Source organism: Agelaius tricolor, unplaced genomic scaffold (assembly GCF_023055355.1).
Source record: "Agelaius tricolor isolate 1412-34295 unplaced genomic scaffold, bAgeTri1.0.p SCAF_2, whole genome shotgun sequence".
Lineage (NCBI taxonomy): Eukaryota > Metazoa > Chordata > Aves > Passeriformes > Icteridae > Agelaius > Agelaius tricolor.
Window position 1 is genome coordinate 29,825,073 of NW_027269262.1, and position 22,030 is coordinate 29,847,102.

Consider the following 22,030-nt stretch of genomic DNA (forward strand, 5'->3'; position numbering starts at 1 on the left):
TTGGGATTTTCTAGTTAAGATCTTCATGTGACCCAAGCCATAAAGAATATTGAACTAATTTTCTTGTTTCTACTGTGCAGGTATGTAATATATCCTAGGGTTAATTCAGTGGTTTACATACAGCTGTTTACAAGGATAAAACTAATTAAAAATAAGTATTTAACTGGCTAATCTTCATTTGGCATTCAAAACATGCCTAGAGGAAAGGTTTCCAACAGCCCATGCTGTGCAGTAGCCCCTTCCCTTACACTTCAAAAAATGAGAGCATGTTATGAATTCTGAAGCCATTTCAGTATGCCATTAAGCTGATGGTTATGAGTTTTGTTCTGATGCTGTTGCTATGCCAATTTGAGACAGGAAAACAGTCTCCAAGCATTTACTGAAAACATTGCTCATCAATTGGGAAAAAAGAAAACGGGGAAAAAATCCAGACATCAATCTGGTACTTGAAGAGAAACACAAGCTCCCCTGTTCTGGCAGCCGGTTCTCCCACATGTACACAGAGCCCTCTCCCTGCCATTGTGAAATAGTCACATATGTCAACCACCCGAAAATGTAGCAGTGAAGAGCAAAAGAGCACCAAACAGAGGCTTTCTTGCCACTCCTCACAGGCAGCCACAGTGTTGCTGAGTTGACACCCAACAGTTTTACCAAGCTCAGGCCACACTGGGGCAACAACATTTTTCTCCGTAAGAGTTGATGAGCACAAACCCTGAGCCCAGACATAGAAAGAGCAGTTAGACATCATTTACTGTGTGATATAGACAGTTTAAATCTGCCCTCTGAGCATCCTTTTGGACCATGAGAAATTAGTTTTTCCACTCCCTTAGGCCTTTTGTGCCCTAGCCACATGCTGAAGGAAGAAATTGCAGGTGGGTAGAGTGCAATAGGCTGAGGAGGTGAGATGATTTCATTGTGCGGGCTCCAGGCAAAATACTGTCAGGCAGGACTGGATGCTGCTCTAGTCCCAGCTCTGGGCATCCCTCAAGGATAGAGTTAATGGTGTGTGCACTAGGGACTGCAAAACAGCACAGCTTTTTCCATCCATGGTAAACCATGCTGCTTCTCATGAAATGTCTCAGCTTTTAGTTGAAGTATATTTAGAAACATTCACATTTGCTGAAACAACACAGAGAAAAAACCTCAAACTCATCAGAACTCTCATTTGTAGTGAAGTATCAATATACTTTTACCCAAAGTAAAAGTCAAGAACATAGCTTTGGTTTTTTAATCTTTTTTAGGAATCAGAGTTCTTTGTTTCTACAATTTTGTTCAAACTCATGACATCATACCATTGCTTATTGTATTCATATTTTGTGTGCCGAAAAGAGTTTAACAGCATCAGAAAAGGGAATTTGGATACTTTGCTTAGTATCTATCCATAGGAAAGTTTTACTTTTGGTTCTCAGTTTGAAGAAATTTCTCAAAACACAAGAAACTCCTGCTTCTGACCAGCTGCTCTCTGAAGATCAGTCCATGTTAAGTTGAGGTTGCTGCAGTCACCCCAGCCCCTCCACCCCTCTGCCTGCCCTCGCATGATGACTCAACCTCTAATGACACAGTCACACATGGGTTTTTCCACAGCACCTGTCCTGTTTGACAGCCTGCAATGAATGAAAGGGTTGAGCAATGTTTATTTTTATCTTCTCTTTTCTATTTGAGCTCTGCTTTGGGGACAACTGTCACAAGCATACTTAACCACTCACTTTCAAAGACTTGCACGCATCCTTCCAGTTGCATCCCCGTGCTTATAAAATTGACCTTCAGAACTAAAGCAAAGTAAAGTCACAATTGCTGAGTGGAAGACTATTTTACTTTACTTTTCTGATTGAAGAAGAGACCCAGCAGCATTTTGCGTTTCTCTTAAGGGAACATTTCATCTTTGGGGGGAAAATGGAGCTTTTCCAGCTCTTCCACAGCGCTGTAGTTTTAAGAGAGTCATTCTGCCCCATTCCACACAGGAATGCTATTACAGGTATTGCATGTAAAACATTTAACGAGGCAGCTGGCCATGGGACTGAGGGATGTTCACACAGACAATGCAAGCTGTGTCAACAAACACTAGCTTAACAAGCATGTAGGCACAACTGCAAAAATAAACATTTCTTGTGCTTCCTTGATCCTTGTTTACACGATTGATGCTGGCATCACTTTCCTTTTTCTTCATTGGTTGTTCTCTATCATCAGGAGTCTCATTTCCTTGTGCTGTTTTCCTTCTATCTGTTCCCATACTGGGAGGGTTTGACGGGTACCTGACCCAAGAAGGGGCTGGCAGAGAGCCTGAACAGTGAACAGATGTAAACCCTCAGCCCCTTCTCTTACCCCAAAATTTCCTCTTCAGTCCTGGCTTCTCTTCCCCTGGAAACCCACCCACTTCCACTGAACATTTGCAGACAGAAGAACTTCCTCTGTGTGTGCACAGCCACGACAGGCAGCAGCACACATCTGCCAGCTCCAGCTCATCAGGTGTGCTTGGCCAGCAGAAGTAGCAAAATGCATGCCCTGCCAGCATAAGAAACCTGCAGTGAAACCTTTGATACTTGCACGAACAAGAGCATGAGCATTTTGATTCATTCATGAAGGGCTTCTCTTCTCCACCTACCAGGAGGAGCAAATAGGATGGCCATTCAGGGGCTGTGCAGGGGACCAAACCTTTGGCTTTGTGTGCCCTGGAACTGTGGTTCCCATCTGCTTACATCAGTCTCTTTTTACAGATTGGTTCCTCCAACTTCCATGACTGGGTAGTAGCGGAGCGATTGCCAACAGGGGACTGTGTCATTCCTTATCCATGACCAGAGTCATGGCTTTCCCTGGCATTGCTTTTCCCTGGCTTCTCCTAACACATGCAAGCACCTGCAGTCCGTACTTGTACATCTGTGTATCCTTCAGGGGAGCTCCTCACCTAGCCTGACCTTGTCAGATGCCTGAACTGTGCTGCAGGTGAGTAAGAGGAAAGAGTTTCTGGATGCAACCATGTACAGTGGCTCCAGCTGCACTGCACACTGCTCTGCTTTCAGCATGTGGCAAAAGAAAGCAGGAAGTGAAGACAACATTTACAGTAGTTATCAGTGGGAAAAAGAGTGGGAGGCTTTATAGAAAATCTCTTCTCCAGATATTATTCACGTTCACATCCAAGCATGGTTTTCCAGGGACCTGCCCATCTTGCCTCCCTTTCCCCTCCCACGGATTTCTGCTCAGTAGGTACCACAGGGTACCACAGCAGTCTTTAACTGAGACCTCTGTTCATTAGCTATCAGTGGTTACTGTCATAGGAGGCTCACAGGTGAGATCAAGGCTTCACTTTTCCAGGTGATGGATCTATAAAGGTGTTGCAGGTCCCTGCTGTAGGGCTGGCCCTGAAATGAAGCAGCAGGTCACAGCAACCTTTGAAATACCAGCCCCAGCTGCTACCTCAAGGTTCAATTTAACTAGCCCAGCTCCCCAGAGAGTGACATTACCAAGATCTCTTGGTGAGCTGACTCCACAGGCTGGAAGGGAAGAATAATATTTCAAATGAGTGGACTGGCAGAGTTCAAAGGGATAATAAGCATTTAAATTCAACATGAAAGACATCTTCCTCTGCAGAGCTTTAGGATGGAATGTAGCCAGGCAGATAAGCTATTTAAAAGCCCCTTTAATCAAGACTATTAACATGGAGATTTTTGTCATAATTAAAAACATCCCCCTATTCAATCACCTTAAAGGGAAAGTGATACAAAATGTAACTTATTTTTCTATTTGAATCCCTCATAAAAGAACAGCAAAAACATTTTTTCCTTGCAGGGAATCAGAATGTAATTAAAATTATCTTTGAGAGAAGATTCATTCATGCTCATATTTCAGCTTGCAGTGAACTGTTGCACTTGTATTTTAACAAAAAAAGGTAGAAAGCCTACATTTTTACTTCCCAAGTGTTTAATTTTCTGACCATAAGCAATAGTGAGATAACTGAAAAGGAAATTTTTTCTTCTCACGTATTTCCTGATATCTCAGAAGATGCTGTAGAAAACAATGTCAGCTCATGCAGAAAACACACTTCTTTTTTTGTTGTTTTTTCACACTTCCTTTTCTGGTTTGGTTTTTTTTTTTTTGGTGTGTATTTGGAAGTAAACCACATTAAAAGAAGCCTACCTACCTTGCAGAAGGCAATGAAGACAAAATAGTGCCATGCACTTGTATTCAGCTAAGCTTGCAAGTACCAGAAAGGGAAGATGACAATTCAGGAGATACAGAGTGCTACCAATGCACCTCTCTCCTTTCCTAATTTAGGAGCTCTAAGTCCTGCCTGCTGTGGGAATCCCCTCTTCCCTCTAAAACAGCTGTTGACTATTTAGCTCACAATGATGAAGAAAAAATTAACAGGACCAGAGAAACTTTCTCAAAGCAGCCACAGCAGGGATGCTTCACGCAGAAACATGGCATCTGAATGGAAACAGGCAGTCCTTAGCAGGACAAGGGCTGCTGTTCACTTTGTTTTCAGGCAGATTCTCAGACCTGAGTGGTGACAGAGGAAGAGCAGCAGATGGGACGTGCGTGCAGCCTCACTGAGCCTCCCACGCAGTGCTGCGGCAGCTAGCGAAGAACCTAATCCTGGGCAGGGGAAATATCACCGTCTGACAGACATTTGCCAGTGTGAAGCAGCATTTCTCACAAGCTGAGAAGCTGTTCAGTGGTACAGCTGTGGGGACTCTGAGGATGTCTCCTGTTGATCTTACTAGACCCAAAGAGATTGCAGAGTCCTTTGCTTGTCATGCTCCTATTGCTTTGCACTCCTCAGATTTTCAGAAAATGCCTTTGCTGTGCATCCTTCTTCATTTCAAGCTGATACTGACTGAACTGGAAGATCCAGAAGGAGCATGCATCACAATATATCATATACATCAGCTCAGTGCTAACTCTGGTTTATAGCACAGCTGTGTGCTAACACAGACCCCTTGTTTTGTCCCTGGAACTTGGCTGGCCAGCTTCTGCAAAAAGCCTTTTGTTGGACTGCAAAACCTGAGAATAAATTTGAAAATGTCAGTGTTCTTCCTGAAGTCTCGAGCAGTGCAATTTCATCTTACCCTCTCATTGTGTTGAAAGTGATCAAGCATCTCCTTACCTGAATTGAAAATGCTGAAGCAGCTGCATAACCAAGCATCTGCTTGATAAAGTGGGACACGTCCATGCAAGCACCCATCTGTACAGCCCTGGTGTAAGTGCCCTGTGTGAGCCAGAGGACCTATGCTGAATGGCAAATACCATATGAGATTGCTGCATGACAGGCCTCTTCAAAGATCAAGATCACCCTTCACTAAAAATATTAGATATGTGTATTTTGTCCTATAGATCTCTATGGGTTCAGAGCAGCATCTACCTTTTTACAAGTAAGGAGCATCTGCATCACCATAGCTATTTATAGTAGAAACTTCATATCAGCTTTTCCAAGCAGGTCTAAATCACAGGCATCATCTTGCTTTCCTTGGCAGCTTAATCCTCTACCTTCACCCTTCAGAATCTTGATGAAATATGCTAATTTCCACCAGGCTCTATCTGTTCCAGTTCCTCAGAAGGTGTCTGTGCAGGCCACAAGCTGAACAGAGCTGTGCCAGCTTATGGCAGCAGGCATCAGCTGTGGTAAGACTTGCTCACCAAGCCTTGGGCACTGCCATGTTCTGCCTTGTGCATTCCAGGCAGCCTTTCCTTGGGTGTACAGGTCTGGAGGAACAGAAAAGGCAGGATCCACCTGAGGTGCTTGGATGGTTCCTAGGCATTAAATCTATTTAGTCACTGCTTGAAACTAAATCTATTTGAGGGCTGTTTGATGACTTTATTTAATTAAAAGGCTCTTATTTAACGCTGGTTACTCTTACATTTAGTGAAAAAAGAGAGATTATTTCCAATATTGTCTCTTAGGATAAGGAGAATTAGCTGCTTTTGCTGATATAATCTCCTCTTAGTAAGTAACCAAGAAAGATTCATTATTGTCTCTCGAACCTAAAGAAATGTCAAAGGTATTAAAACATTGACATTTTGTTGCAGTGAGATCTGTGAGATAAACCAGTAAGCTGCCTGAAGGCAAGATCTGAGATTACTCATCTGATTCTGTTGCTGTGATATGTATGGCATTGTGGCATAAAATTGCTGTGAGTCACCCCCTCCCCTGTCAAGGTTCACACAAATGGCTGTGCACCATTTATCATGGTTATAATGGACTCAAAAGGAACAGAACTAGAAACTGAGAGCTGTTTGTGGTGCTAATTTTCAAAACAAAATATGAGCTTGTTAGAATCTGTATACTTTTTTACCAGTGCCAAATGAAATGCTGCACATGACCTTATCAGATGATGCTGAGAAAAAACAGTATTAAATAATTTGAGTTCAGCCAGTTGGTACTCAGAATCGTCTAAATGCCCTAAAAAAAGATTATTTATCCTAAATTAATCTCTTTTCTTCCACCTATCTTTCATGGTTCCATTTTTATTTTATTACAGTCCTTTTCAAGTCCATTAAGAAGACAACATGAAAAAATCCTTGCCTGATGAAAAGACCTGTCCTGTCTGGGTGTCCAAGATACCAATTCTTGCTCATCTTCTGGGGACTGTGTCTACTGTCCAGCTGTAGCTCTGTCCTTCAGCCTTGTGCTGGTGCCTTTGAGCTTACCATGGCCCATATTTCTGAACTTGCTTGAGTTAAACCATACAGAGGCAGGCAGTTGTCATCCAGCATGTATCAGCAGCCTGGGTTTCTCTCTTTGCTGGCCAGGACAGCCTGCAGGATGCCCTCAGCTTGTTCCACCCTTCCTGCAGGATGCCTGAAACTGTCACAGATCACAGCTGGTCAGCCATTCCCCCAGCACATTTCTTCCCTTTCTCTCAGTATATGTTTTAGAGGCAATAAATACTTCTGGGCTTTCACAAAACAAACAAAGTCAAAACAGGAGGAATAGCTTTTTTGACGGTTTGAAAAAAGCAGATTAAGGGTTTTTTTTTGCATTTCTTTGTAATAGAAGGTGGTAAGAAATGAGCTGCAGCACTGCAGCAATGAGCATCATTGAGCTGACATTCTTTCTCCACTAACCTCTGGCCTGGCTGGTACATAAACCAGTGCTAAAGCAGAGAGGCCTTGGTGTCACTAAAAAACACATTTTCTCAAATGCCACTTTGGAATTAAAATGGATTTTAACATCAAAAATCCCATCACTACCATCACTTCAGCCTTCACAGCTTGAGTAGTATCCTTACTACTCAAGCTATAGCAAGGCCTTCCTGCCTTCTCACTAATTCTGTTCTGGATTTTGTTTAGCCTGGAGAAAAGATAACTGACAAGGAACCTCATTAATGCCTGTGAGTATCTAAAGGGAGGGTGCCAAGAGGATGGATCCAGGCTCTTCCTGGTGGTGCAAAGCAATAGGACAAGAGGCAATGAGCAGAAACTGATGCACAGGAAATTCCCTCTAAATATGAGGAAGAAATTATTTGCTGTGCAGGTGACCATGCACTGGAAGAGGTTGTCCAGAGAGGCTGTGGAGTGTCCCTCATTATTTAAGATTTGCCAGCCCTCAGGTCTTCTTTTTAAGGAGAAGTGAGAACTCTATCAGTTTTGAGTAGTGGGGTTTCTTCAGAGTGGAGGCAATGCTTTATTGCTTTCAGACCCTGAACAAGCTCGATATATCTTGTGCCCACAGCAGAGGGATTTGCATCAGTCTCCATGCCCCTGGAACCTTTCAGGTGAGATAGCTCAGACCCCCAGAGACAGTAGATTCCCATGCAGTTACCCATGCTACCAACAGTTCGTGTTTATTTTAGAGTGTTTTCAGTGGTGAGCCCTCTTCCTGCCTCTGAAGAGCCCAAAGGAAAGGAAAGCCCATTCAGTGGGGCTGCCCTGGCTGTGGGGTTCTGCTTGGCTGCTGCCGAGGGTTTCATTTTCCCTCTTATTGCCACTCAGAAATGTTCAATTTTAGTGGCTCAAATCTCCTTGAGACATTTCAAGACAGCCCTCAACCATTCCCCACTCAACCATTCCCCGCTGTTCCCTTGCTGGAGAGCAGACATAGCTGCTGTGCTATGTCTGTGCTGCTCCAAGAGGAAAGGGAATGAAAAGAGCTGGATCACCGCAGTCGCCACAGGTCCAGAGCCACAGATTCATTTTCATGTGGCTCACGTCTGCATGGGAAGAACCCACAGATTCAGTTTGGGAAATACATCCCATACTCAGACTTCTCTCCATGTCTCCTCTTCCTCACCCGAGAAAGATCCAACCTTGATCTTGATTATCTATTTAATGCTCAAAAAAGATATCCCAGACTATCCTAAAAAGCCTCTTGACATGGATCCAGATCCAGATGCAGCCTACAGGAAGCCCCAAACTTAGAAGAGCCAGAAGTCACAGTGGACCCCGGCTGGCACTGGCACATGAGACACAGATGTAGCCAGGAGAGAGACACCACCAAATGAAAACAGCAGCTCCATCACAGCTTCCAGACCTTCTCTGCCTTTCTGCAGCTCTGTCTGCCTTCAGAGTGCAGGGAATAGGGCACACACCCCATAGCACATCCCAGCAAAACATCAAAGTGAAAACAATCTCTTTTGGGCTTTAGCTGCTTTTGGCTCTTCCTTCTCCTGAAGCCTGGTCCCTGAAGATGCCAAACTCCCCCAGCCACCCCTCCATCCCTAGGTCTGTCAACAGCACTGGATCCCTTTTGTCTTCTAGCTGAGCTGTCCTCTCCCATGGTGCCTGACAAACCTCTTCCCCAGGATTTCTGCCCCACATCCCATCTCCACCCTGGCACAGCGGATGAGCTCTGTGCACTTCCTGAGTCACTGCCAGCCAAACGGGCAGAGCTCAGCCCTGAGGATTTGTCAAACCCTGACATGGCAGGCACAGAGAGGAAAATAACTCTGCTATCTTTTTCGGAGCAGGCTGCAGCTTCGTGCCTTCGTTATGTATTACTCTTGTCATCAGGCAAAAAGCATGCAGGAAAACAGCCAAGCCTGGCTTATCAAATGTGCCTGGTAAGAATATCTTGTGGTTTAAAGCCTTGGCACAGCACACAGCACAGGCAAGTGCTTCTGCTGCAACTGTTTGAATTTTCCTGGCTATTTTGGAGGGAGGCCATGGGGACCAGTCTCCCCCTGAAGTTGGTCATGTGTGAGTGTCTTGCTGAACCAAGGCCAAAATTTCCCAAGAAGAAAAAAGGCAGAGCTTGTATAAGCATGAAAATCAACAACAACAAAAAAATCTTTACTCTCATTTCCATAAGGCATCGAAATGAGGAACAAATCTACAGTAAATTAGCTAGAGATGAACATTTGGATTCAGATTTTATTAACTTGCACATCTGGTTAAAATGATGTGTGATTTATTGCAAGCTCCAAGGAGATGTATGGACCTCTATTAAGTGATTAGGGAGAGGTGTCTCCCTCCTCCTCCAATCACTTTGTTTCCTGTTTTAATTTCATAATAGCCAGTTTGAAATTTCCACAAACACTAATGGGATCTGTTTTCCCTCATGAGAGTTCACTCCTCCTCCTTTGATAATAATCAAAGCCTTTAGCAGGAGGGTGTTGGCACATCCCTGGACACAGTCTCCCAGGATGGACTCGGCAGTGCTGCAAAGGGCAAGTCTGCCCTGATGGGGAAGATTTTCTGTTCCCAGAAAGACAGCACAGCATTTATAAAAAGTCACTCTTCCATATTAATGAAATGGCTTGCACTAGGTGGGTGCATAGCTAAGCTGAGCACCAGGCACCTGATGGTGACATTATGCACCTGAGGGTGGGGGTGGCAATGCCAACCATGGGATGCTCTGGGGAGCTGCAGGTGTTGTGATTTTTCCACCACCACCAAGAAGTCCTGTTGTCCTGTCCCACTCTTGCCAGGTGCTGGAGTTCTCATCCAGCCCATGGGCCATACACAGATTTTATGCCCCAAGACTGCAGGATGCTACTCCCTACCTAGTGCCATGGCATGGGTAGTCCAATCCGTTGCTGCACCCCTAAATAATGTGGTTTTAAAACCTGATATTGTAAAATTTGCCCAAAAGGAAGTCTCCATCCTCTCAGGGGTAAACAGGAGGGGTAAGATTTATGTCCCTTCTCAGGTGCCCAAGGGTAGGAAAGGTAAAGGTGACTCCAAATAACTCCCATGTATATCATTGTTTACTCTAAGCAAGAGTTCAGCTGGCAGTGTTAGGTGTGTGAGGGAGAAATTAAGCAGCCGTGGGTTTCATGTGGCAGCTAGAGCTGAATGTACTCAGTTACTGCTCAAGCCCACACAGTAAGGCTGGAAGAGATACATGCATAATTCATATACTTTTAATTAAATGGTAACATCTTTCAATATATTGAATTTACTGCAATTACATTTATTGCAATTACATTTATCTCTTCACACCTTTTGACCTACTGAAGCATCTTTTTTTTTTTTTCCTTTCAGTTACAATATGAGCATAAACAACATTAAGTGGACTTTAGGACTAGATGTGACAAAGGAGACCTGGAGCTGTTCCAGGCTGTCCCCACTGGAGAGAGCAGTGCCAGAACAGAGATGCCCAAGGGAGCATGAGGGAGATAGAAGCTGCCCTGAGCTGAGCCACAGCTGCAGGGAACAAGTCCTGCATGTCCTAAAGCTCCTCCTTGGGGGCTGGATACAATGTTCTTGGAAGGGTTTTCAAGCAAGCAAGGCTTTCCTGCAGGAGCTTTGCTCAAGCAGAGGCCACAGTGGGAGCAGAGGTTTGGGCAGAGGTGGCCCTTGGACACCAATTGAGACACCAAGTGCTGCACAAAGATTTTGTTCAGGAGAAGGGTGTCCCTAGGAAGGGGAGCCTGGCCCTTTTCCCATTGAATTTGTAGGCAATGCACAGAGCTAGGAGATGTGTCACTGCTGAGGAGCAGGCTGCTGAGACCCACCACGGCACATTCTTCTCTGCCAAACTCATTGCTCAGCTGCCCACAGTCTGGGATGGGATCTGCTGGGTGCAGTGCAGGGTCAGTGTCTGTGGGCTGGGCAGGCCCCAGCACAGCTGTGCTGGGCACCACTCATGTGTGGGAGGATGTTTCAAGGCACCAGGGATGGGACACAGGACCGGCAGTGCAGGGATTCAAGTCACTGCACTAACCCAGTTTTTCCAGAGAGGCAACCTAAATTGTCTTGCTGGGGAAGGATGGGAGATAGAAATTCCACAAGGGCAGAATGAGGGTGAAGAAAGGAGACCCCCTCCCTCTTCTACCACATCCCCCATTTCTTTCCAGTGCTTCAAAGTTTAGCACAGCAATATGGAGCTGCATAGCCAAAGACCTGAGAGGTAGGAAGGGATGAAAGGGTGGTCATTGCTATCATGTGGCATTGCTATTATTGTGAGGACAGAGAGGCTGCAAAAATACCCTGTCTGAAGCAAGAAGAAAGAAAGGAGAGAAGAAGGGAGGAAGAGAAGGAGAAATAGAAGGAAGGAAAGAGAAAGAGGGAAGGAGAAAGAGAGGGAGGGAGCTAGGGAAGGAAGGTGACTTTTGTCACACTTCTTTGGGGTGCCTCCATTCACTAACTATCATCCTCACTGATAAAATGGAGATTAACCATCCAAAATACAAGAGCAAAATCACTCACTTCACGGGTAAGGCAAATGATAATATTCTCTCTTTAATGTTTCTGTGTGTCCTTCTCTGGTGCTATGGAGTAGGCAGGAGAGTCATTGAGGATGAGCAGTGTACCCACAGGTATTTACTGGACTTGATGGGAGTTCCTGCAGCCCTGGCTGATGGTAGACCCTCACTAGTTGGTCTCTAATGAGAGATCATCTCACAGAGGTTTCCTGGTTGGCAAGAAAACCCATTGTGCTGTAATGCCTGTTAGACACTTGACCCAGGACAGCAGGAGGGGAGGTGAGAGATGAGTGAGACACAGAGGAAAGGTAGACAAGTACAGATGGAGGAACACCTTCTGAGGGTCAGGGAAAGCAAGAGCTGGCAAGGGCCTTCAAAAAGGCAGAAGATTTTCATTGGGAAAGTCAACAAAGCCAGAGGTTCTTGTGTGGAAGGGGTGCTCACAAGGGTAAAGGAGGCAGGCACACACGAAGCAGTCTGTGAGTGAATGCCAAGCAGAGGAGGGAGGAGGATGGTTAGGCTGGCATAGAAAGGCACTAAGGGGTTGCAAGGCAGGTCATTACAGGAGGTACCTTCTATTCCTGGTGTCTCACAATAGCCAGGGCAAGTTGTCAGGAACTCACACTGAGCCTTGGCATGTGGAGCTGCAAGTGGAGAAAGGGGAATGCTCTTGGGCTGCAGAGCTAAGTCAGCTCCAGCACTTCTCATCCCTGCATTTAGACACCAGCAGCCTTGGCAGAGGAGTTTCTCAGGGGCTGTCATCCTGGCCTTGCCACAGGGGAGCTGTGAGCCACTGTGACAAGGACACTGTTTTTCTCACCTGGAGCAAGCACACACACTGCCACAGCACCCACTGCAGCTCTGCTGCAGACCTTGCTCTGTTCCTTGAGCCAAGACTGGTCCTGTGGGATTTAGTCAGCTTTGGAGGGTACAAGTTTGAAATGTCTTTGCAGGAGGGAGGAGTAATCAGTCTCACAGTGATGCTTCTACCACTAAATCCCTAATTTTGCACACTCTGAGGGCACCTTTCTCCCCAGAGCCTCATGCATCTACTCGTGGTCTCACAACACAGGCACAAGGCAGCCTCCAAAACCTCAGAGCCTCAGCTCTTACAGGTGCCTCTTATATACACAAGCTCAGCTGCCCCAAACCCTCACTGGCTGGCCATGGAGCTGCAAATATCTCAGCTCCCAGCAAGGCAGTGCACATCCCACCTTGGAGAGCGAAGAGGTTGAGTCAGCCACAGCAAGAAATGCACCCCAAGAAGGACAGAAGTGCTGGGTGCTATTAGCACTCCTCCCTCCAAAAAAACCCCACCCAATCTTTGTTGTCTCATGCCAAACCACCTTGTGCCCTTGCCAAGCCTGGCATTGCTGGAAGGGGGTCAGCAGCCAGAGCAGAGCATGAGACAATTGGCACAGAAATTATGGGGTTTTTTTGTTGTTTTTGAGAGCAGCAAGGTAAATAATTAAAAAACATAAGATATTTGAGTTCTTTGCATAATGGGGTCCCTGGGATGCTAGCTGACTGACCAAATATCTTTTAAGAAAATAATTTTTGGTGAGATTTTCTCGGATTTCCATAAGAGTTTGCTAATAAAAGGCAGAGGAAGAACAATGCAGGAGGGTTAACTTGCTCCCTGCTTGAAGAACTGAAATAATCACTGCATGAAACAATTAAGACCCATGTGGCTTTTATGCCACTCTGATGACACAGCTGAGCACTCACTGGCATGATATAGCAAACACACACACAGTAGAAATACTCATTAAAAAAATAACACAATTAATATCAATTGCATATTGCTTATATAATGAGGCAATTTTGTATTTGTAATTTTAAAACAAAGTAAAAAGGCAGATAATGGTTCAGGCAGTACTTTGCCATCAGGCTGCCCAGCAGGTGACAGTGTGGGTTGTTGCTGTTCTTGCTGTTGTTTCTTGTTGTTTTCCCCTATTCTCCTGACCATCATAGACCCTAAAGACTGGTGAGGAGATATCTCACAGGCCATATGCACTACTGGCAGCATATAAGATCGAGTTGTAATTGTCAGGGTTGTCAAACACATCTGATGCCACAGCTAAACTGCTCCAATTTCCAGCTTCTCGCATAAAGGGCAGGCTTGCTCTCCTCATCTGACACCAGGAGCTGGGATGCTCTCATGAACCTGTCCTGGGATGGCTGGGAAAGGGCAATAGTTGATTTTTTATTTCTCTCATACCCTGGTGTATCCTCTCACACATCTGGTCACAACCAAACATGACTCAGGGTTTGCTGCAGGGCTGCCCTTCGGGCCAAGTTGCATTTGGGCATGGGGATCCCAGTGCTGACCAGCCCCAAAGGCTTCACTGTGCTTGGCAAAGGCACAGCCATTGTCTTTCATGAGGCTTGGGGTTCCCTCCCCTTGCCTGTGTCTGCACCCTGATGGGTGCCTTCCCACCCCCTTGCTGCCACAAGACTTTTGCACCACAGCCAGGCTGAAACCTGGCTGTGGTACAAAAATCCCCCTGCCCCAACTTAACAGTGCCTGTATGCAAAGTCTGTTTTCTGCTCGAGAAAGCATGTCCCCAGAGGTATAGAATTAATCTCAGTGACTTCAAACTCAGTCTCATAGATCAGTCATCTGATAATGAACCAAAAGATTGTTCAGATTTACCTCTGAAGTCCCCACACTTCTCCATTGCAGCTGAATTCCACAAGAGTATTTGCTGACCTTTTAGTGCACAGCTTCTCATCACACTGCACCTCAGAACACTGTTCTTTAGCAAAGATCTTTATTAAGGAGAATTAATTAACTAGGTTTGCTGTCTGGATAATCAATTTTCTTGGTATAAATTGAGTGGAGTTGGAAGAACGCGGAGCTGTTGCTCCTCTGATTTCCCTGCACAGAGAATAAAAATAGTAGAAGATCCAGATGGAGAAATTGGGTTGGGATCAGATTCCTTCTGAATACAGAGTTTTGGCAACCTCAGAAAATGGGGTCAACATTTCTGGGATATAATTTCCTAAGTGCACTGGCAAAGTTAATGTCAAAATGTCAAAGATTTAGAGATCTTTGAAGGAAAGGGAAATGTTTCATTCTGAAGCAACTTTCCATTTAGACATTGAAAGAAAGGCAAAATCAAGGACAAAAATCTGACTGAAATGTTTTAATTGTGTTTGAAAAACAAATGCAGTAAACAGGCTTAGTTTGTTTGGGGTTTTTTTGGTGAGTATGTTTTCAAATTTTTCTCTATGGAGCAGCTTAACAACCTGGTGTCTCTCAGCTCTGTGTGGAGCATTCCTCCCCACCCCTTCCACTCTAGTAATACTTTTTGCTGCCTTTTGATCCCTAGATGAAAGCCCAAAAACCTGCCAAGTTTTGTGTTTGTCTGCTTTAATCCTGCCAGTATTTTCTGGCTCTGGTATTCAGCAAAATGTGCTCCACCTAATGACCCCACAGATGATTGGCACCCACAACACTAGACTATAACTTTAACTGAAGAAAACCCTCTAGGCTTTATGAAGAAGTTATCTCTCCATTTTTAATTTGCATTGTAATTTTTTATATGATGGTGGATCCACTTTCCTAGCAAGCAGATGTTTCCTTTAATTGGCATGTTGCCCCTTGCCTCCTAAATGACTGGTTTGACTACAAATTGCTCAGACTCTGTGATTTATTTTTCATCTCTTTTATTGCAGGCATGAATACAGGAACAGGTAAACAGCGGAGCCGTAAAAGTTTCTCTTTAGGCATGTTTTCAACAAAATGCCATCATACACTGTCTGATGATACATGCTGCTACTCAGGTGAAACAAAATGGTGTGAGCAGTCTTGCTTTAAAGCTGCTACCCACCACTCCATGCTGCAGCTGCCAAAGAAGCCTCCACTTGCTCTCTATCTTCCCTCCTTCTCCACATCATCTACAGCTTCTTTTACGGCACTTAACTTTACAAAACACAGTTGTGAGGCTAATCTTACATGCAATTACAGATCAGTCTCAGTATATTTATTGCAAACTCCTTGAACATCAGGACATTAAAGAAAAAAAAGAAAAGAAAAAAAAGAAAAAATATTGCATTGCATAATTACAAGTAGGTTTTTTTGTAGCAAATGAACCAGAAGTGTATTCAGGAAAAAAAAAATAAATAAAAGCAAAGGCTATTTGTAAACAGTTCAAACAAAACATGATGCTGCCTCCAATGAAATGTTTCACTGCATTGCTAGCTCTGTTTCAAATGGGCATGTAGGCATCCTGTTGCAAGAGAGTGAAGCCATGAACTGAAATATTGGAGGAGTTAATTTTCAAATTTTGCACTTCCAGGGTCTATGAAACATGAAAAGTCTGCACACACGATGGGATCTGAGAGAGGTGTGGAATCTCAACCAACACTTCTAAAGAAAACTCAGTTATTCCTTTTAAAACAAATAGTGGAAACAGCTGAGCCACACAAAAAAACAAAGCACAATTGGTTGGCTTCCATAAGAGACTGCAAAATGAGAAAATATTTAACTCCTTGCATAGCTATTTAAATGGCCAATAAATTTTGCTGGAATCACCTGAACATGACAACATTGCATTCCGCTGCTTAGAGACTTGGCGCTGAAAAGCTGGGATCTGCTGACGGGGTCGGAGCATCACTCGGGGCACTGTGAAAAGCCAGGGCCACCCCTGGTTAGCTTGGCCAGCGTGGCTATAGCAGGAGGTTTCACCAACTCCCAGATGGAGCATGACTACAGCAAAGCCTCTGCATTTATGTCACTGTAAGTTGTTATCCCAGCTCTCTGTTCTGTCAAAAGGATATTTCTGGCAGTTTATTTACATCTAACGCTCAGGGCTTTCGCTGGCACAGCTACGCCGATCCCAAATCACACCTTGAAGCTGAACCCTGGATGATGCAGCTGAGTCAGCAAGGGTTTGCAATGTAGACCTAGCCAGAGGGAGGGAAAGCAGGATTCATCTCACTTAACTTTAGTCAGTATAAAGGTAGACACTAAAGTCAGAGGCACCTCCGTAAGACAGGTCCTTTGATCTCTCACCAGGTGAGAGCTGGGCATTTTAATGTTAGATGAGATGAACCCTTTCCCAGGAGAGCTGAAGAGACAAAATCCTTTCAGCCACCCTCTTCTGTCACCAGTTCTGGAGCCCATGCTTCAGAAGGCTGCTGTTCAAATGCGTTATCTTTACACATGTCAATGTACATGATAATGATAGCCTGTGCTGGGCTTCATGCTGCCACAACTACAAATGCAAGCTTAAAGCTAGCTCAGATACTTCTGCACTATTATATAGACATACCTTCAGGCAGAGTATCCTTTAACACCTGTAAAGTTAAATTATAGGAGCAAATCTGCAATATCTGCCCCTCTGCAATATGTTCATGTTGACATTGTCTTGTTCACAGCAGTTTTGGGTAACAGGTGTCCTAACACTGTAATCCCAACCAGAGGTGAGGCAGAAGTGTTTCTTCAGAGGATGTGAAAACTGAGACGCTCAAGCATGGCTGAAGAAGGTATGTAGTAAGAAAGAACAAGATGATGACATTCCACAGTTAAAAGTTTAGTTTGATTTCAGTAAAACAGTTTTAATAAAGCTCCATTAGACTGCAGAATAGGAAACAGTGGCAGCCAGTGGATAAGACACTAAAACACAACAAGGCAACATACTTAGATTTGTTCTGTAGAAAATGTCCCACAAATACTAAGCAGCCACATGAGCCTTTCCCTCTTCTCCTGGTGGGAACCACAGAAGGAGGAATCTCTGCCCTTCTTCAGCTATCCCAGAGCATGCCTCAGCCATAAAGATTTGGCCATATAAAGTAAACTTGGTTCACGTTACTTCTGTTCCAGTTCTGATTATTTCAGCTGAAGAAATTTTATACAATGGGAGCAAAAATGATGCATTAAAAACAACACTGTTTTAGACTGTTTATGAGCCAGAATATCTTATAGGCTAGTCTGACTCAGGAATTCAGTTTTGCTAAAGGCTTTTACTTTAAGTGACCAGAAAGTCCTAACGTGGATCTGTTTTGCCCCCAAACCTGAGGGCATATTGTGGGGTTCCTAAAGTCCACTGCATCAATCAGTATGACTGAAGGGTGTGTTCAGATTTTTTTCTGTTTGTTTGGTTGGGGCTTTTTTTCTGGGTTTTCTTTGACAATGACTTTGTGAAACTGTTGCCAGTTCAAACACAACTGAGGGTTACCTAACAGACAGAAAACCAGATTGAGCAGTCAGCACAATGGCCATTCTCAGTCAGCACTGTGCCATTCTCAACCTTACTTCATTTCCTTTCCCAAACCAGCATTTCTAGTTACAATTTTCTTTTATTTGTTCTTCAAAATGCTCACTCTCACTTGGACACACTCAAAATGTGCTGCTGCTTCTCCCTCACCAATACCTTCTGGGAAGTGGTGAGAAAAGAGTAACAAGAAATTGCATTCTTTTGTGTCTGTGCATTTCCCCCTCCTTTCCAATTTTCTCACAGGGATTTAATGTTCCTAATCAATTTTTGAGAACCCTGGATTGATGGACTGGGGCATTAAAACAAAAGGAACAGAAGTGTCCTGGCACTGCCACTAGCAGGTGGACAGCATACAAGTCATATCTGATTACCCAGAAAAGTCACTGGAATGCTCTTAAATCTACAGTCCAGGTGTGTTTTTGTGGCTCCTTGTGCCCACTGCTCATGTTGAACCACTTGATTAAATTTTGTAATGTGATTTTCTACCTAACAGTTGTGCTGTGTATTTTGACCTAATTTATGGCAACCAGAAAGTTTTGTGCTTGGTGGATTTAAATGGGAAGCCTAAAGCAAATTTTTGTCCCAGCAAATATAAAATAGACAAGTCATTTTATACCTTCACACTGCAATCCAGTCTTACGAAGGTCTCCAAAACTCTCCTTTTAGAAAAACAGCAGAAGCTAACTCTGAAGGAAATCCAATCTCACAGCAATCACTTCCCAGCCTCCACACAAACAAACTGCTTAAGCTGAGATAAAGCCATTGTAATCGGTGCCAAATGAAGGGCAATATTTTATCTTAATACAAATAAGAGAACATAGTGTACAGAGTAACAGAACAATATACATCTTCAGCCATACAAAATGCACAAAACCTTTCCTGTTGAAAGAGTACCTTGTAGCTGACAGTCAGATATTGTTAGTTTTCTAGATGACCCTGCGCTACTGAACAAGGGGAAGCTGAGACCTTTTTTTTTTTTCCCTAGGAGATAGTTGGTAGCGTTACCTGTATCCCATCAATTCCCTCCCTGTGGCTGTGGCTCTGCTAGTGTTGGACTACCCACCCCACTTCATGCCTGAGATAGCTCCACTGGATGTAGAGGCTGCTTGGGTGTTGGAGGTGAATGGGATGTATAGCACAGGATTGCTGGGCCATACACTCTGATTAGTAGAATTAAAAATATGGGTATAGGCACAGCTATGCCTAAAAGAGATCATCGTTCTTGTTCTTGAAGGGGACCAATCAATTCATGTCAGCCAGGAAGGTGTTTTTTAACCCAGGAAGGAAAAAATTCTTGTGTGAGCTACACACCGCTGAGGCTCTGCAACCTTCAGTGCTGGGGCAGAAGATGCTGAACGTGGGCTAGCCTTAAAGCCTAGGCAAACTGGAGAAGGTAAAGCTCCTCACTTGCTCTAAAAAAGTCAGTATCAAGCTAGAAAGTCAGTAGCAAATTACTTTAAACAACAGATTTTTTCATCCATTAATGGAAATACAGTAAGATTTTGTTGAAGGTTTAGGTCAAGGTGATAAGCTATAGGAAGTATTGGGTGTGTGTATCTGTATGGTGGAGTGTCTCTCCCAGTTGCAGCTATTTATATCTCTGAGGGAAGGTTAAGGTTAGGAATTTAATAAGACAGCCGTTTATTCTGTGGAGACTAACAGTCCTGGGGTTAGGATGTAATAATCATTCTTCTGCTTTAAAAATGGTTCTCTTAACAAATAGCAGTAGCTCATTGCAATTTTCAGTTGTACAAAATGACATATTTTCTATGTTACTATCAAAATATTCTGCATAACATTAATTTCTGTGCACTTATTCACATATGTACAGAACAGTGTTTCCCAATAGAAATCAGTATGCTCCTTGCTGATCCTCTTTGCCCTAGATTTACCAAAACCAAACCAGAAATTAATTGTGTTAATAGTATAAAATCTCAAGAGAGAGAAAGGATTGAAGGTTTATTTCCCAGCAGCAAATGAATAAAGGAACTCCTTCAAGTCAAAGTCTAGCCAAGACGTAATTTTAACCAACGGCGGTGAATCCAGGCGAGCCAGGAATATCACACATTTTCCCGATGCATTATGTTGAGTACACAGAAGCAGAGGAATGTAAACAGACAGAAGGCACATGAAAGGCCCCAATCCATTCTCCATCTGACGGAAGTGCGAGTTTCATAATTCTGTCATCAAGAGTCTTTTCATCATTTTCTCTCTCTCAAGTTCACGCCTCAGAGTCTCAGCACTGTGTAATTAATGCACAAACAGCCAATTATGGGAACAACAATAAGTCTCAGATTTCAATTTAAAATAATTAACATTTTCAAAATACCAAAGAAGGGGAAAAAAAGGTCAGACACAATTCAGTGAAAAAGCTGATAACTGATGGCTGATTCAAAAACAAGTATCGCTTGATATTTCTGAGGAGCAAACAGAGGCAAGAAGAAGGATATAAAAAGATCCACATGGCAAAACAGTTTATAATTTTATCTAACCCCCATTAAAGGCTACTGATTTCAAAGGAAGCTGGACAAGGACTCTAAAAATGGAGCAGCTGCAGCAAATGCCATTATGATAGACTACTGTTACAGCCTTCTGCTCCTTGGTGCAATCTGATATTGGGGGATATCTATATACATACATATATAGCTATGCTGAATTTACCACAGTCCTGCACATATCAGGATGCCATTATCAGAGCCTGAGTTCCTTGCTCTACCAATTCACTCCAGAGCCCCGAGGATTTGTAACCCTGGGAATGTCCTGGTTTAGTGACTCAATTTCTGATACTGTTTACCATGCTGTTCTGAAAGTTATGTATCTCACACTTGTAACACAGTTTGGAGATTTAAATGGCATTGCAGAAACCTTGCAGCCCATTTGTGGACAAGCAGGGGTAGAATCACCTACTTGTGCATGAGACATCTTACAGAAGCTGAGTTCAGCACTACAGCTTCAGAATTACTTTTTCACTGGAATGATAATTTTTTAGATGAGTAAGCAATGTTGAATTAATGTGCAGGTGCAATTAACCAGCTGCAAAAAATAATTAACAACCAAAAATAGGAAATGACTGTGAATCCAAAAGCATAAAAGATTCATTCATTATGATGTCAAAGAAGTACTTTTTTCTTCATAAGCCTTGAATTATTTGTGCTCCAGAAGTACTGACTATATCCACTGCTACATTTATATTCAGTAAATTATCAGCTTGAGTTCAGTTTTGCTTAAATTATAGAATAAGAAGCCAGCATGCAAAACCAGTAGGATGAAAGAATAGAAAACTGAAGAATCTTTCTGTAAAAAGGTGGTATAGCTTGTTGATTCTCTGAGAAATTACAAGACCACTGTAGCTTGACATTACTAAAATAGAAAAAAAAAAAAGAGAAAGAGGAACAAGAAAGAAAACCAATGCCTGTTTTTCATTTAGAAGAACAGACATTTCTCAAACTCAGGTTTCCCTCATGGACATCTAATTTCAAAAAACAAATTGTAACAGCAGTTATGAAAACAAAAGTTTTGTGGCTCAGACAAAATGACTTGCCTGAGGAAAAATCTGCACAACCCTTTGTCCCCAGGCCGTTGGTGACAGAAATGGTACACTGCTGGCTGCAGCAGCTAATTAAGGTAGGCTTTTCTTTATCTCAGAGCATGAGTATCAGTTACAGATACTTCTTTACATAACCCACCTATTCTGAAGTAGTCAAGCAAAAATCTTTCAGTATAAGAGAAAATGACACTTTACGGTAATTATGACAGAAAAAGGGAAATCAAGCTGATTCCTTCAATGCAGAAAACATCATAGTATTTCTGTGAAAGAACTGCACAGTACCTGTCTGCCAGCGAAATGGGCTTATGCGACGTATATACTGTCTGCACTGTTGGAGTCGGGATAGTCTCTGCCAGAGACCTCAGGACGGGTGATGGAGACACCAGCGTAATCTTAGGAGATGACTGCACCCCACAGCATTGTAATTTGCTGTCTGCAAATTCTGCCTACAAAAAAAATATGTATACGCACACACAGAAAGAAAAAATTGTAGATTAGCTTCTACTGGTCATCCTTCACTCTCCAATTCATTGCCAAGCACACAGTAACAGCAACTAAGAATGAGAACAAATGGGAGGCTGTGTCTATAACCTCTCAGCACAGCCTCTGCAGAGGCTCCACAGCCACCTCTTTTGATACCTGAGGGACCAGCCAGATTGCAACATGAGCTGAGTGAGGTG

The 22,030-nt window shown here is 43.5% G+C and overlaps 1 protein-coding gene across 6 annotated transcripts in view; it reads right to left on the minus strand.

Annotated features, from left to right (window-relative positions):
• Nucleotides 1-15,234: 15,234 nt before the first annotated feature.
• EPB41L4B (erythrocyte membrane protein band 4.1 like 4B) overlaps nt 15,235-22,030 on the minus strand; it is a 194,265-nt gene continuing 187,469 nt past the window's right edge. For all 6 annotated transcript variants that reach the window (XM_071455149.1, XM_071455126.1, XM_071455107.1 and 3 more), the window contains 2 exons: nt 21,633-21,796; nt 15,235-20,045 (listed from right to left, as the gene is read on the minus strand). In XM_071455149.1, coding sequence (XP_071311250.1) covers nt 19,976-20,045; nt 21,633-21,796 — 234 coding nt within the window. In that variant the 3' untranslated portion in view covers nt 15,235-19,975. The remainder of the gene's footprint in view (nt 20,046-21,632; nt 21,797-22,030) is intronic.